The 15678-nt window shown below is 46.9% G+C and overlaps 2 protein-coding genes across 2 annotated transcripts; both read right to left on the bottom strand.

The window, feature by feature from the left end:
- Nucleotides 1-9511: 9511 nt before the first annotated feature.
- Nucleotides 9512-11763, bottom strand: PtA15_13A10 (uncharacterized protein; the record flags this gene model as incomplete). The annotated part of the gene is made up of 5 exons (XM_053162274.1): nucleotides 9512-9574; nucleotides 9693-9754; nucleotides 9829-11298; nucleotides 11373-11468; nucleotides 11745-11763. 5 exons carry the CDS (start codon nucleotides 11761-11763, stop codon nucleotides 9512-9514), a joined length of 1710 nt encoding a protein of 569 aa, XP_053026167.1.
- A 1478-nt stretch (nucleotides 11764-13241) lies between these two features.
- Nucleotides 13242-15020, bottom strand: PtA15_13A9 (uncharacterized protein; the record flags this gene model as incomplete). The annotated part of the gene is made up of 4 exons (XM_053162781.1): nucleotides 13242-14341; nucleotides 14436-14531; nucleotides 14610-14719; nucleotides 14845-15020. The coding sequence occupies 4 exons, from the start codon at nucleotides 15018-15020 to the stop codon at nucleotides 13242-13244; spliced, it is 1482 nt and encodes a 493-aa protein (XP_053026166.1).
- Between the last annotated feature and the right edge of the window lie 658 nt (nucleotides 15021-15678).

Raw genomic sequence — 15678 nt, 5'->3', positions numbered from 1 at the left:
GGCGTTCGAGTAGTATGTAGCGGAATTTGGTAGGCAGAAGGAGGTAGCTGTCTGAGTTCGACGGCGGACGGATTGGTGGGGATCAGTCGGGCCCCCCGTTGGCCTATCCTAACTTAACACAAGTCCCGTCGTTTCAGAGGGCAAGCGGTAGGCCCAAAGTGCCCAGGATGCGCGGGCGCCATCCCCACTTTTTGACTGTATCAGTTTGACTGGAGCTTTTTCAATTTCCTCTGATGTCCACATCACTGCACCTTTCCTCTTGCCCCGGAGGAAAGTGATAGAACTGAATATTCTCTTTCAGATGGTGCTGCTCTCATGGCTTCAATGTCAAAAACCAACCAGTAATAAATTACTGAAGTGCAGAAATTTCAAAGAAGGTACCTGAGGGGATAAATGTGCTTGTAGATCCATGATTTTCACAATTACAGCTGAATCTTCAGGAAAAAAATATATTTATGTATTTTCCGGGTATTTACTGCTTCAAAGTCCAAGCATGCATTTCCCACCACCCTCTGATTTGCAACTGATTAGCAAGATTGGAATATCCTGTCACTCACAGAAAATCTTGCAGATGGATCTTCTGTGCCATCATCAAAAAAGTAAATTTTCATTAGTTCATTATTCTTCAAAAAGTTTTATAAAATCATTTTAGGCCCCGTTTGGACCCACCGTTATATGTGACAAATGGTTGTATTTATCACACGCGACCAGGGGTTCAAAAAAAATGGTGGAGACAGGGGGCAAACTTTGGGTTGTGCCTGATAAATTTCCCCATTTATCATGTAAGACGCAAGAATCCAAATGGGCCTTAATATGTTGGTGGGGTCATGAGTCATGTACAATGTGCACCATCATTTGCCATACAATCTGTAGGAAGCTGATTTTTGGCAACATCAACAGCTGATTTTTAAAAGTATTCAGAAGACTAAATGTATATATTTCTTTTGTTAGAACCTGTGAAGCTATTGACTGTATTTCAAAGAACCAAAAACCAGAACTGAAAAAAAATAATGCAAGAAAAAGATCCTGAAGAAAGATAATGATGATAAATGGAAACAAACCCTGAGTCAAGAAATAATTATTCTGAAAGAATGGACAACCAAAGGAGACAGGAAAAGTAGAGGACAAGGAGCTGAGAGAAGATTAGGTTAGTTAAGAGATTTGGATGAGGGAATAGATGAGAGTAAACAAACCAATGAGGACAGGACTTTTAGAATGGATGGGATAGAGAGAGAGAGCGGACAACAAGGGATAAGGGGGCTGTGAGGAATGAAAAGGAGGTTAGTGATTGTCAAACAAGATGTGAGACCAGTGGAATGCTTTGGTGCATTTCTCACCAAGTTGAATACTTGATGAGAAGTTGATATTGCCATCAAGAGTGAATCTTGAGACTGGGGGAGATTGAATATAACACCAAGGAGAGTCTTGGCAGAAGCAGTTGATACTGAATTGAAGTGTTGGACAGAGATGAGGAAAGTTTGTCAAGGGAAGAAATGGTTACAGAGATTGGAGGATAGTAGTGATGGAGTGGTTGCTAGGGTTTACTTGATGAAATTGAGTTCAATCAATCAGAGCACAAGAGCGCCTGCGGCGCAAGCTGATTTGCAAGGAGCGCAATTTTCAACATAAAGGAGTGCAAGTTTCAACAGAACTCTACTTCAAACGATGTACATCATGTAGGAATAAAATCTGGATGGGATTTTACCTAAAAGCAGGCAAGTAGACCACACTGGCTTAAGATGTCTAGAGAAAAGAATTAAGGAAGAGAGAAGAATGGATTTCTTTCTCTTCAGCTTTTGAGTTCAGGCTACAAAAATTGATTTATTGTTAGCCTAAGATCTTCTTTGTCTCAGAGTCAGAGGACCGTTGGTCCTTACTTGGATTGCCCTATTGGGTGCTTTGTCCAGTTTTCTGAGCGTGAGCAAAAAGACTTAATAAGATTGCCACTTTGTCTGTATTTATGACAGGAAGGGAATGTTTCTTTCTTTTGTTTCTTCATTTCTCCTGTCTATTAATGAGACTGCTCACCAATTGTCTCTCCAGCTCTTTGAGTGGAATTGGTTGGGTCTGTCTTTTCCTGCTTGGCAGTGCCTGTAGGAATTATTTTGTGATTCAGCGTTAGCACAACATCTGGATCAACTTGTCAGAAAGATTAGCCAGGTGCTTACCTTTGGTGCTAGCTTTGTTTATTCTGTCTGCAAGTGACTGACGCTTGGGATTTTCCTCAAGTCTAATTTTGTTGCTTGCTGGTGTCGGACCTGCATACATTAAATTTGATGTGTCAGTTTTACGACCCCGCGCGTATTTTTTGGACTGCGGAAGTGTGCTTACCAGATTCCGCAGCTGTTGTAGCTCCCAGCCGCTCTCTCAATTCATGAGCACTGCAATGTTTGCCTGAGCTGATATTCTCACAATTTTTAATATTTATTTTGAAAAAAATGGCACCTGAGATCCACTGCCAGCATAATTGGCTGGGTTGAGGTTATCCCAGTTAAACTGAGATGAACTCAAACAATTTAAACTTGGTTGATCTCATCCAATGAAATATAAATCCTGCAAGGTACCCCCCTTGGGTTTATATTTCATTGGATGAGATCAACCCATTTTTAATTGGTTGAGTGCATCCCAGCCAAGTATGCTGGCAGTGAGAACTCCAACTGCTACCACAAAGATTCAGATATGACCCATAGGCTCTCCTACAGAGAGTGTCCCACGGGGACACGGGGTCCCTTTGGGACCCTCCATTTGAGAGGCTTAGTCAAGATAGTGACCTATCCAACTCAGCAGGCAGGAAAACTTAACCGACTTGCTATGTTGGCATGACCCCAAAGTTGGAACCCAGTTTGGCACATTGGGTAACCCACCCCAGACAATAAAAGCTGGCAGGCCCACATCATTCTCTGGTTGGGCCCACATTGGGCCAATCCAGAAAAAACCCTTTTGTGCTTCTTTCCATGAAGACTCGACAAATTTGCAAGGTCTGAAACACTGAGGATACTTGGAATAATGTGGACTTGGATTGACTTGTGGCAGGGAAAGTCAATAAATGGTATTTAGCACTATATAGTGGTTTCTGCATGAGTTTATATGTGCTCAGGTTGACCTCTGGAATGAGTGAGGGTTGTGGGTTAGAGATGGCCCCTGTGAACTGAGCTTAACTAAGCCTCTCAATCAGAGGGTTGGGGGGGGGGGGGGCAAATCCGTGTCCCAAAGGGACGCTCTCCAAAAGAGAGGCTTACTTGTAAAGTTGGACCTGTGGCCTGAGGACAGCCAAATTTTGGCAGGGAAAAGATAAAAAATAAACTCAACACAAAGTTAAAAATGAATAAAAAACACTTTAATGCCATTTGGCACAGTTTTAGCTGCCCATCTTGGGCATCTGCTGGATTTTTTTGGGGAAAATTTGGCCATAAATAGCCTGCTCAGCACCTTTTTTGGCAAGGGCACTTGCAGGTTTGGGAAATTAGACTTTTCTGACCCGCCGGATTCTGCTCTTGTTGGATCAGGGAGATTCCCACACCTCTTGAAGTATAAAATTGTATCTTTAATGAAATAAGTACATGTTTGTAATTGGTGGCGTAACCTTATGCTATTTATTCAATAAGCACCGTATTGATCTGAGTTTTTATCTAGGCCTGCATTGGGCGGATTGCTCCAATTTCCAATATTTATCCATCCCCATAGTTTCCTAATGCTATGGAAATGTGGAGCTTTGAGGGCTGTACATATATCAAAAAATCACAAGCTTTCAATGGTCTGGGAGGCGTGACCAGAATCAGAGTGCTTGTGGGTGATTTGGGGGTTGTAATGCCCTCCCCAGCCAAATGTCTGGTTGCCCTCACGCGAGATTTGGGACATTACATTCAAGTCCCTCCTTTGGAGGCGCTTTGTGCTTCCTTGGAAGGAAGGGACTTGTGCTAAGTTAGTCTGTGAACCCGGGTACCTGCAAGCTTTTCTTGCCAAAAATTGGACACCCACACCCGCACCCGCACCCGCACCGCCTGTGGCAGTCATGGCAGGTACCTGCCACCCAAAATGCTCCAAGTTGGACCCCACACTTTGGCTAGAGGTTGTTTAACATTTATTTCATATTTATATATATATAAATAATCATTCCACAGTGATTACAGTCCTTCCTTTGGACCTTTGCTTCACCCAAGACTTCAATTTGTCCTTCTTCTTAATCATGTGATTATGGAGAGCAAGCAGTTCATTGATTTTGTTCTTTGAAAAGAGCACCAGTGCCATGCCTCTGCTTACCAACTTTGGATCAAGGTTGTGTCTCCTGGCTGAAACATAGTCTTGGCCAAAGTTGAAGGTCTGTTCAACATCAAATGTGGTGGCTGTATGTACAGAGACCACTATTATTGGGTTGAATCCTTTTCTAAACAAAAATCACAAGCTATATTGACTCACCTGGGCAGGACATGACATCAATGGCCATCTGCAAAAGGCCATGGTGAGTATTTCCCCTGTGTTTCTGGTCAGACCACCAATTAAGTCCATTTACTGGGGCCCTGTTTTCCAAGACAAGACCACCAGAGAGCCATATATTTATTGGGTCTGATAATGAATCAACCAAACTTGCTACTGCTGCTGCCTCAAGTCCTGCTAAAACACCGGTTGGTTTCTGCAAGGAATATTTCATCAATTTTGGCAGTAAATGTAGATACAAGAATGTGGTGAATTACCTTTGGAGGACCTTTGTTCACTGTTATTGTAGCTGAAGTGGGCTCATTTGGCCTATAACATGTATCTTCCATCTCGCGGGTGAGTTCAACCGCCTCATCAATCCATGAATTGGGCCATTTGGCCAGCTTGAAGTATCCATCTTTAAAATATGGATGGAGAACTTCATTTTGAGTGGAGAGGTTGTAGTTAGTACACTTGTAGAATGAGATAAGTTTCAGATGAAATACATGCCCATTACTATCCTATAAATTGGTGAACAGTTGGTGAGCAAGTAATACTTGTTGGTGATCAGCACTCCAGCACAGCAATTGTTCTCTAAAGCAGGAAGGTAACAACTGTTCTCATCTGCAATAACAGAGGATAGGCTGGTGCTTATTTGATCAATAACCACAATCACCTCAGCAACTCAAGCAGAGGCCTTGGTAGATAGCTGAAGGTTGAATTTGTAGAATGGCTCAAGAACCTGGACAAGATCTTGAGCCAATTTGATATCAGCCTTGTTTATGTGGTACTTGTGTGGAGTTCCATACTGCTTATTTTGCTGCCACACAAGACTGGAAGGCAAAAAATGTCAGAATTATTGACTTGATGCACCTATGGGATGAGAATGGACTTACAGTGCCTTCTCACATCTCACAATGCCCGCAATCTGCTTGTAGGTTGAATTCCAGCAAGTTGGAACATCTGGCTCAATGTTTTGAGGTCTCTCACATTTGGTTTATTCACATAACTCAAGGAACAAAACCTTTGAGTTGGGCAACTTCTTCAGTTTGGTAGAAATTGTGCAAAACTGGGGGAAAAGGAAGATGTGCAGTCAGTGCAAACGGAGATGGAGCAAGATGCAATAGAAAAAAATACCTTTGCAAGGGTCTGACAACATGAGGATGTGGTATACACATCATTCTCTTCATCCTCATCTTCTAGGCAATTAATATTGGCAAGAGTGAGCTCCTCATTGGATTCCATTTTGCTGTCTGGCTCCTTGGTTTGATTGGCAAACTCATCTTCATCTTCTGAGTTGCTGGCTTCCAATTGATCAAAACTTGAAATAAACATACATCAAATTCAGTTGCAATACTATTACAGGGCCAAATGGTGAAGTTACCAATGGGCCTCTGACTGTACATACTACACCTCAATTCCCAAAGGCACCACAATGTAGGCAATGGTGGACTATAAACCACACCACCCACCGCACAGCACACCCTTCCAAGCCAGAGAAAGTTATTGAAGTGATGGGGGGAGGGTTTTCAAGTGAGAAACTTACTTTGCAATCAGATTTGATGGTTCCTCTTCATCATCAGAATCATCAGGATCAAGTGCGCAACTGGCCAATTTTTTCCAAGGTCCAAAGGCTCAAAGTATTGCCTTGACTATAAGATTGAGGATATGTGCAAAGCGGCACTTAGTGTCTGGTTACTTGGGCCAGTCGGGTTTCCATCCTCTTGTTCATCACAAGAATCTAAATTGGGGATATTGGTGTCATCCAGTTTGCGCCTCTTCCACGTTTGAGCCATTGTCTGGTTGTTTGCAGGGCCAATGGGAGTGGAGATGGAGACTGGCCGGGTTTGTAACAAGTTTGAGGTGGATTAGATGTCACATGAAGCTTCCCAGGAGCTGACACATAAATATGTTAGCGGGTACCTGCTAAAGTACCCGGGTACCTGGAAAATTTTCATAGAATATCAGCCGCATCCGCACCCACACCCGCTGGCAGATACCCCCTCCCAGCCGGTGGCTACTGGCCAGCGGATAGCTGCAGGTAGCCGCAACGGGTTCGCCGGGGGCATCTCTATTGTGGGTTCAAGCCCTGGTCATTTTACTTTTTTGCCAACCCCCAAATCCCCCTAACTTAGCTAATTTCCTCCCTCCAAAGGAGGGACTTAGGCTATGTTGACCCTGAAACAGGAGAGAATTACAGTTTCAAGGGGCATATTACTGTACGACCTCGCCTGCAAAATCAAATCTGAGACGCGGGCCAAATTAAGCCCATGCATATGGGCTTACTACGACATGTAAATGATAGATTTGGGCCTTTTGGAGGCTGTAGATTCTAGTTCTATCCAGGCTAAGGTTTCTGACCAGCCAGTTTTTTTTTTTATCAATCATCAGCGGATGGGTTTTCCAACCTGCAGCCCGCCACTTTTACTCTTGGCACAGTCGCTGCTGTTCTTGCCCGGGTACATATGTCTTCAAGGATGATCTGCCAAGGTTCTGTTTGATCCACACATGGGCATCACCGGCTGCTTCTCCTTGGAACTCAAAACCATCCCAGAGGTTGTTCATTCAGAAATTCATTGTCAGATCCTGCCAAATTAGACTGAATCTCCCGGGTTTTTTTCCCTCCCAGATCCAAAAATTCCGGACTGGGGACCCCCGGGGGTTTACTCTGTACAGTAATATGCCCCTCGCAACTGTAGGCCTTTTGGTGGTGATGTTTTTGGAACCAGTCTCCCGCATGAGTTTCTGCACCTCTCTTGCTCTAATTTTCATTTCTGGGATGGCCCCTGCTTTCTCCAGCTTGCTGCTATTTTTTCTCATCCTCAACTCTTCTATCTGAGCTGCAATCAGAGTTGTAACTCCATCAATTTCATATTCTTTACAGTGAATTGATGCAATTACATACTGCTTATGTAATTTGACTTGTCTACTTGATTAACTCAAACACCTAATGCTACTATCACAGATACATTTTGCTATGCTACAGTTGCGAGGGGCATATTACTGTACAGAGTAAACCCCCGGGGGTCCCCGGTTTGGAATTTTGGGATCTGGGAGGAAAAAAAACAGGAGATTCAGCCTAATTTGGCAGGATCTGACGCTGATTTTCTGAATGAACAACCTCTTGGATGGTCTTGAGTCCCAAGGACAAGCAGCCGGCAACGGCCACGTGTGGATCAAACAGAACCCTGGCGAAGACATAATATGTACCCGGACAAGAACAGCACCGACTGTGCCAAGAGCAACAGTGGTGGCAAGAGTTGGGTCAGCTACAGGTTGGACAACCCATCCACTGATGATTGATCTGTGAACGCTGTTGCCTCATACCATGAAGCTTGTTACATACCTCTCCTATGTTCACATTGTGTGAAGGGTACTGAGAGATGAAGAGGGCACTCAGACTCTGTAGCTATGGGCTGATGAGTGCTCGGACAGGCTCGGACCCCATGGCTAATCTATGGGTTTATGAGATCCATAGTCATGGAATTACAGGTTATAAATCCATAATTATAATGGGTTTATGGCATGTACTTAGCAGCGGGTTTGTAAAGTAGGGGCCAAAAAAAAAAAAAAACTGGCTGGTCAGAAACCTTAGGATAGAACTAAAATCTACAGCCTCCAAAAGGCCCAAAACTATCATTTACATGTTATATTAAGCCCATATGCATGGGCTTAATTTGGCCCGCGTCTCAGATCTGATTTTACGGGCGAGGCCGTACAGTAATATGCCCCTTGCAACTGTACCCCCTCATATCTTGGGGAAAACAGACATGGATTCTAAACACCAGCCAGAAAAAAAAACTGAGCACTCTAAAAACATCCAACCCTCTTCCAAAAACAAAGAAAAGAAATCCAGGGCAATATATGAACAACAATGATCATAATATATATATATATATATACGGACTTACTTCGCGCACTGCAAAAAGCTCTTCGCGCACTGTGCAGTGCGCGAAGTTTGCAAACACTTCGCGCACTGTGCAGTGCGCGAAGTTTGCAAACACTTCGCGCACTGTGCAGTGCGCGAAGTTTGCAAACACTTCGCGCACTGCGCGTGAAGGGCGCAACTTTTTCAAATTATTTTTTGACCAATCAATAGAAGAGCTTATTATTGTCCTCTGTGAATTTATTTGGAGTTTTTTGAAGCTTCCTTGTATGCTTAAAAATCCCACCAATAAATAAAACAAGTACAGCCATTTGGGGACCTGGAATTCATATTCCCACAGGCCAAAAAATCCAAATAATTTAGTGAATCATATTAAATATGTATTTAAAAGTTTGAGAACTTTTTGGCCACTTTGTACAAGGACAAGGCTTTCAAAAACCAGTAACTTTTTCTCAAGATATGCCAAAATGCGCCAGTAAGTGGTTAACTTTCCTAATTTTTGAAAGCCTTATTCTTGCACAAAGTGGCCAAAAAACTCTAAAAAGTTTGAATTTATATGTATCATGATTCAATAAATTATTTGGATTTTTTGACTGGTGGGAATATGGATTCCAGGTCCCCAAGTGACTGTACTTGTTTATTTTATTGGTGGAATTTTTAAGCATACAGAGAAGCTTCAAAAAACTCCAAATAAATTCACAGAGGACAACAATAAGCTTTTCTATTGATTGGTCAAAAAATAATTTGAAAAAGTTGCGCCCTTCACGCGCAGTGCGCGAAGTGTTTGCAAACTTCGCGCACTGCACAGTGCGCGAAGAGCTTTTCGCAGTGCGCAACGTAAGTCCGTATATATATATAATAAAACACATATCTTTTCTTCATTCTCATTGAGACCATCAATGCCAGGAAAAATATGTGTTCTTAGACAGAAAAAAAGATGGATAGTTGGAAGGTAATATATATCAACACAAGAGGATCACATAGCAAACATGAAAAACAAAAGAAGACAAAGTGACATGATGATCGTCGACGAAATAAGAAAGATACATATGTATATATGTGTGTATATTTATATTATATATTAAAGAAAGACCAAACCAAAATTGCTTCATCGCTTCCCCATCTCCCAGATGCGTGTATCTCTTTCCGACACGTCTCCCTCCTGCTCTTCTTTCTACGAGTGGATCAACGTGGGGAGAACAGGATTGGAGTCTAGACGATCGTGCATTCGGAGGCTGCTTGGTCTCGCGTCGGTCTGGCTTGTCGTTTCGCAGGCTGGATTAGATTTTCCACAAAAACAAGGCGTTCGATCAATTCCGTTTCGGTGCATCAGCGGCAATTCACGGAAGACAAGGGATTCGTGGGTGTGGAATAAGAATTAGCCATAGCCTACCTTCTGAGAACCCATCTTCTTTAGCTCAGTTAACCTTTGCATAGCCCTCTTATTTTTATTAGCTACGGAAAAAAACAGTGCACGCAAATCAACATGAGTTTGAGCAGAAGAAAGGAGAAGTAGAAAAAGGACGAACTAGCGGCCCTCATATACCATCGTTTAGCCTCTTCAATATCTTGCTTGACGCCGATCCCGACTTCAGCGTAATATCCGACGGCGTATTCCGCCTTAGGAAGACCTTTAGACGCGGCCCTTCGGGCCCAGAGATAGGCCTCGGAGTCGGACTGTTTGAGGACGCCCTCGGAGCCGGTGAGGTACCAGCCGGAGAGCGCCAGTTCGGACTCGGCGTCACCGCGCTCGGCCGCCTTGGTGTACCATCCAATCGACCGGCGGGGGTCCACCGGACAGCTCAGTGCCCCGTATTCGTAACATGCGCCCAGTCGGTTCTGGGAGGCGGGGTAGCCTAGTTGGGCTGCCTGAGTGTACAGCTCTCGTGCGTATGGCTCGTCGCGCTGGACTAGATAGGAGATCTGTGGGCTGCCTGCGGCACCACTGCTTCCCGAGCTTCCATGTTTCCCCCCAGGCGTCGGCGCCGTACCAGCAGGGCCGATGGTCACCAGCGGCGGCTTCTCGTAGATCTGCGCGAGCTCGTGCAGGGCGTGCGGATTGTCTTCATCGGCCTGTTGGGCGGCCCGCTTGAGCCACAGAAGCGCTTCCTGCGGGTTCTTCGGTTGGCCTAGTAAGCCACCCAAGAGGATCATACCCAGCTTGTACATCCCCGCCGTATCGCCGAGCGCGGAGGCTTTACGGTAGAAGAGCATCGCCCGCTGGGCGTCCTTCCGGGTCCCTGCCCCGAGCTCGTTACATACCGCCGTCCGGTAGGTCGCCGCTGGATGATTTTGCTTGGAGGCTTGGACGTAGAGGTTGTAGGCCTTTTCGTGGTCCACCTGGAGGCCCAAGCTCCCGTTCCCTAGACAGTTTGCCAGGAAAAATTGGGCATCGCTGTAAGGAGGCTTGCCCAGTCCGACGCCCTGAGTGGCCAGTTTCTTGATGAGCTTGAGACTCTCCTGTAGCAGTGCATCCCGGTACTTCTTGATCGCCTTGTCGTCGCCGGCCGCACCCCCGGAGGCCAGCTTCCGGGCAGCCTCGATCAGAAACTTGGCATAGTTGAAGTGTGCCTCGGGATCTGGATCAGACTTGATCCTGTTTCGATACTCGTCGATTGATGCCTTGGAGATCGTCGGCCCGGTCTTTGGGGGCATGAGGGCCGGTGGACGGCTGTGGGGGTGGTGGAGGCTGTTGGTGGCGGGGGCGATGAGCATGTTGGAGCGCGAGGAGGTGTTGGAGAGCGAGGTTCCGGAGCGGGTGAGGCCGACCTGGTGGAGGCTTGGTGCGGGTGAGGAAGCGGTTGGTTGAAGTGAAGGTCCGAATCCGGCTTGGGCCAAGTTGGGAGGGTTCGGTGCGGCTAGTCCAGGCCGACCTTGGGATTGAGAGAGAATATGATTGTTGTAGTTGTTGTTATCTCGGTAACCCGGAGGGCCGATGCTGTAGTTCAGTGGGCCATATCCTGGCTGTTGTTGCGGTTGTTGGATGTTGGAGGTGGTAGCTAGGCGATAGAATGAATGGTAAGATCCCTATCGGGTAGACAACCGTTGCTAGGGGCGGTGTATGCGAGCTTACCTAATCCGGGGTGATGATCTGAATAGTAGTGCCTGACGGGATGTGGTTGGTTGGTTGGGGTGACCGGGCCGGGTGAGGGTGAGAGGGTTGTTGGTGCTGATGAGGATGGATAGTTGCTGTAGGCCGAGTTGAGTGAGGAGATGGAAGGGTGATTCTGGCGTTGGATGAGATGGTGAGTGGGGTAGTGCTGCTGTTGGTTGGTGAGAGGGTAGGAGTGGTGGTGTGGGTGGGGGTGGTGAGGGTGGTGGGTTGGATGGTGGTAGTGGATCTGGTGGTGTGGCTGCTGCTGCTGCTGCTGTTGCTCGTGGTCGTTGGGCTGGTAGGCATGTCCGATCCCATCTGAGTCTGGCTTGGATTCGATTGAGCTGCGACTGCCGGCGGCTGAGTACATAAGAGCACCGTCAGCTGAGATCACTTGGAGAAGGGGATAGACTAACCTTGTTCGGTGAGGTGGATCTGGTGAGCTGGCAGGAGGAGTGAGCTTGATCTCTCCTGCTCGAGCTTAGCTGGCTGGTGGTGGTGGTGGTGGTGGTTGATGAGCAGTGGTTTGGTTGTTTCTGTGGTTGTTGGTGGGGTGAATGCTTGGTCGACTAGTCTGAGTTTCTCCAAGCCGAGGTCGTCTGCCGTGGGCAGTGGGGGTGGGGGTAGCTGGATTGCCGTCTTGGAGAGTGTGGGTGTGGATCGGTTGGTGAGTTTGTAGAATGAGGATGGCTGTTTCCACTGGGCGGACTGGTTGAATTCTTCGAGGAGACTGTCGAGCTGAGAATGAGATGGTTCGTGTTCGTGTTCTTCTTGTTCTGCTTGCCTTCGGACTGGCGATTCTTCTTTTTCTTCTTCTTCTTCTTCTTCTTCTTCTTCTTCTTCTTCCTTTCTCTCTTCCAGGCTGTCCGCTGCTTTTCCATCTTCCTGTTTCGCCTCTGCTGGTTCTTGTATCACTTTTTCTGCTTCCTCGTCCTCCGCCGGTTGCGTTGTTTCGGATGTCAGTTGTCCAATCAGTTCATCCAGCTGCCCCAGTTCGTTGCTCGTCTCCCCCATCGTTTCGTTGCTTCTCTTTTCTTTTCTTGGCTTTCTTGCTTGCCTCCGTTCGTCCTGGGCTTTTCAGAACCACTTCCTTAAAATGTGCTTTCTTTTCCCCGTCGATCGGACTTCAGCCTGTCACAGAGCCGTTCACTCAAAAAGCCGCTCGAGCTCAATCCCGATCGCTAGTTGCTAGTAAGAGTTAGGGATATAGTCTTGAATTTGGCTACGGCAATCATCAATCGTGGGCGTCTTCTAATGGTTAGGAAATCTCGTTGTGGTAGCAGTTTTCGACGCCCGTCAACCCCGTGAAAATGTCGGTTCGATTCCGGCCGCCCACAATTCCTTTTTGACTCCGTACCCGCTTGAAAAAATATCACGCAGTTCCGTTGCTTTTATGTTTTGCAGACTAGAAATGTGCCCTGGATTTGGGACGCACTGGAAGGGCAACAGGACTAATCAAATACTGGTGATTAATAAATACATGAATGTTAACAGCTTTTCTTAACTGCTTCTTTGATGGTTCATTCAACTGCAGCCTCAGGCCTGTTTGAAACCTATATATTATATGAGTCAGAAGCCAAAATCGTAATGAGAAGTGAAGGCACATGGGAATCAATTTCAGAAATACCGAGTCATAGTTAGGACAAGAAACAACTAAAAGGTATATTTTGATTTCACTCTTTTAGCGCAAAAGATCATTGCTCTTTTCCATGTGTTTCCCTGCTTACACTTCTTTGTTTTATTTCTCATGTCAGTTACTTGACTACTACTAGCTTTTGGTTTTCATTGCAACAACGTGTTGATCTCTAAAGTTTACAGAACCAAGTAAAGCTACTCGGGTTTTAAACATCACTCTGCAGGCGGAGGGTTGGAGGAGGAGGAAGGAGCGGGCTTAGAGTTTTGCTTTTTCCTAGGAGCTCGGTCTGGTTTAGAAGTGATCCCAGCCAAGGCGTTTCCCAATCTCCTACGGGCAGCGGCTGTCTCGCTACTACTAGGTTCAGTCTTGGCAGGTTCATGATTCTTGCCTTTCTGGGTTGCAGGGGTAGCTGATGAGGATGGGGGTGGTGCCGATGGCTCGGTCGGTTGAGAAGTCGGGTTGCCGGCTGCGCTGCTTGCCTTCTTCCCCTTGCCTCCTCGACCGGCCGCCCCTCCTCCTCGCGCGGGCTTTTTGGATCCACCTGAGCCTTCACGGGCCGAGTTGGGAGTTTTGGCCTGACCATTCTGAGCACTCGGAGCTTGCTCAGCTAGAGACGATCCCTGCTTCTTTCCACTGGAGTTGCCTGCTTTGGACGGGCTTTGGCTTGGGTTTTTGCTTGTAGACGTTGCACTCGGTTTCTCGGCTTTGGACTCGCTTGGTTTGGGAGGTTGCAGAATCATCTTCGGTTGCGTAGGCGCTAAGCTTTTACCTTGAGCTTCGGTTGCCGGCGAATGGGTGGATTGATCTTCCGCTCCGCGTCCAGCCCGTTTGGATTTGGGCGGCTTATTTGGACGAGACTTCGCATTGGGACCGGCAGACGCAGCTTGAGTAGTTGGTGGGGGCACTGTAGACGAAGACTTGCCCGTTTGCTTAGCTCCTTTGGAAGGCGGGGGCGCCGAATTGGACATATGAGGAGGTGTATCATGGGGTGCGGGATTATCTGATTTCCGTGATGGCAAGTCGGCTGCGGTCTTGTTTCCACTGTTGGCCGTCTCCCTTTTCATAATTTGAGGTGGAGCGGCAAAGGGACGGCCAGATGTGGACTTGCTAGAATTGGCTGCATTCCTTTGTTGTTTAGCAGTCGCTGCGGCCTCTTGTGCAGCCTTACGGGCAGTGCGAAGATGCTCGATCAACGGGGTAATTTCGGGCCGCTCGACTTTTTCCACTGCTGGATCAGGATTGTTAGCACTAGTGCTAGGCTCAGGGGCGCCTGTCGCATTAAGCCCCTCGAGGAATGCTTGATATTCATGATCTAAAAACGTCAGGCGCGCACGAAATAGTCATCATCGTCAGTACACACGTGTGAGTGGAACCGATTGTTAACATAAGGTGGCTTTGGGGCAAACCTGTATCTATCGTCCCAATCCTGTTGTCAATCTTCTTGGGCGGACCTGCGACCTTTTGGTAGGGAGCGAATTCCACCTTGGGGAAAGTTAAATTGCCTACGTGTAACAACAGAGACGAACACATGGTTAATTGACGCATGCGGGAGTCCTGACACAGATGTATATGCAGCTCACCATGACTATCCCGAAAAGCTTGGTTGGCGTAGCCCTGGTGGAATTCGACGACTTGGTCAGGAGTTGCGAATTGAATATAAGCTCGAGAAGGAATCTCGACTTTCGTTTTACTTTTACACGTAAAGAATTCGACCCAGAGAATCGAAAATAGAGAGCAATGAGTCGAAATTATTGGATGTTTGATTATGATTACAAGGGGAAGGTGGATGAGGCGTATAATCTCGATCAAGCTCACTTTCGCCTGACCTTACCGGGTACGTATGATTTGAAAGTAGCGGTGCACTTAGGAGGGTCGATTGTACCATCCTCTCGAGGGGTCGGTTCCAACCAACGCGAAACGGTTTTCCAAAAAACTTCCTCGGGTAGGCTGGGTGGTAGATGGCGAACCACGAGCTTAGTACGTTCGGTCATGGTTGGATTCGATCAAGTGTATTTATGTAATGGATTTGGTTGATGGCAGTTGATCTCAGTTGATCGACCGAAAGAAACGGATCAGACGCTTGGTTAAACCAAAAAGACCTGCAGATGAAGAGAAAGATTAGCCTGGATGTTGTTGTGCATACTTGTTATGCGAGAGAAGACTTGAGCAAACGTACCCAAGAGGTTTATTTCCACTTTCACTCGAGTTGATCAATGCAATCGGGCGGGTTTGGGCCGCAAAATAAATGAGCGGGTGGGCCGGGCCAATCTGTCTCAAATCGCCCGCCCCGAACCCGTTTCGCTTGCGGGCCTTGGTCAAATAACCAAAAAAAAGTGAAGTAGTTTGGATTTCAGACGGCAGGGGGGCATCTAAGCATTTGAAGTACCTCCTGCCGGCAGGCCGCCAAAGACGTGTATTAAGTCGAATCGTGGATGATGCTACAGGGTCAACCCGAACCGGCAGCGACCCCTGACCGGGTGCTGCCGGGCCAGATCGGCATTAACCTACGGGCGCCCGGCCGGCGGCCCCGAGCCCGCCCGGCTTCACTCGCAGGCTCATCGGGCCGGGCCAACATTGAAAGTGGCAGCCCGCCTGTCGACCCGCCCGAATGCCATACCTGCGTGGGCAGAAACTCGGGCATAAAGGAAT

The sequence above is a fragment of the Puccinia triticina genome, chromosome 13A (assembly GCF_026914185.1).
Source record: "Puccinia triticina chromosome 13A, complete sequence".
Lineage (NCBI taxonomy): Eukaryota > Fungi > Basidiomycota > Pucciniomycetes > Pucciniales > Pucciniaceae > Puccinia > Puccinia triticina.
The sequence above is the reverse complement of the archived record's forward strand: the minus strand, read 5'-3'. Positions and strand labels throughout refer to the sequence as shown.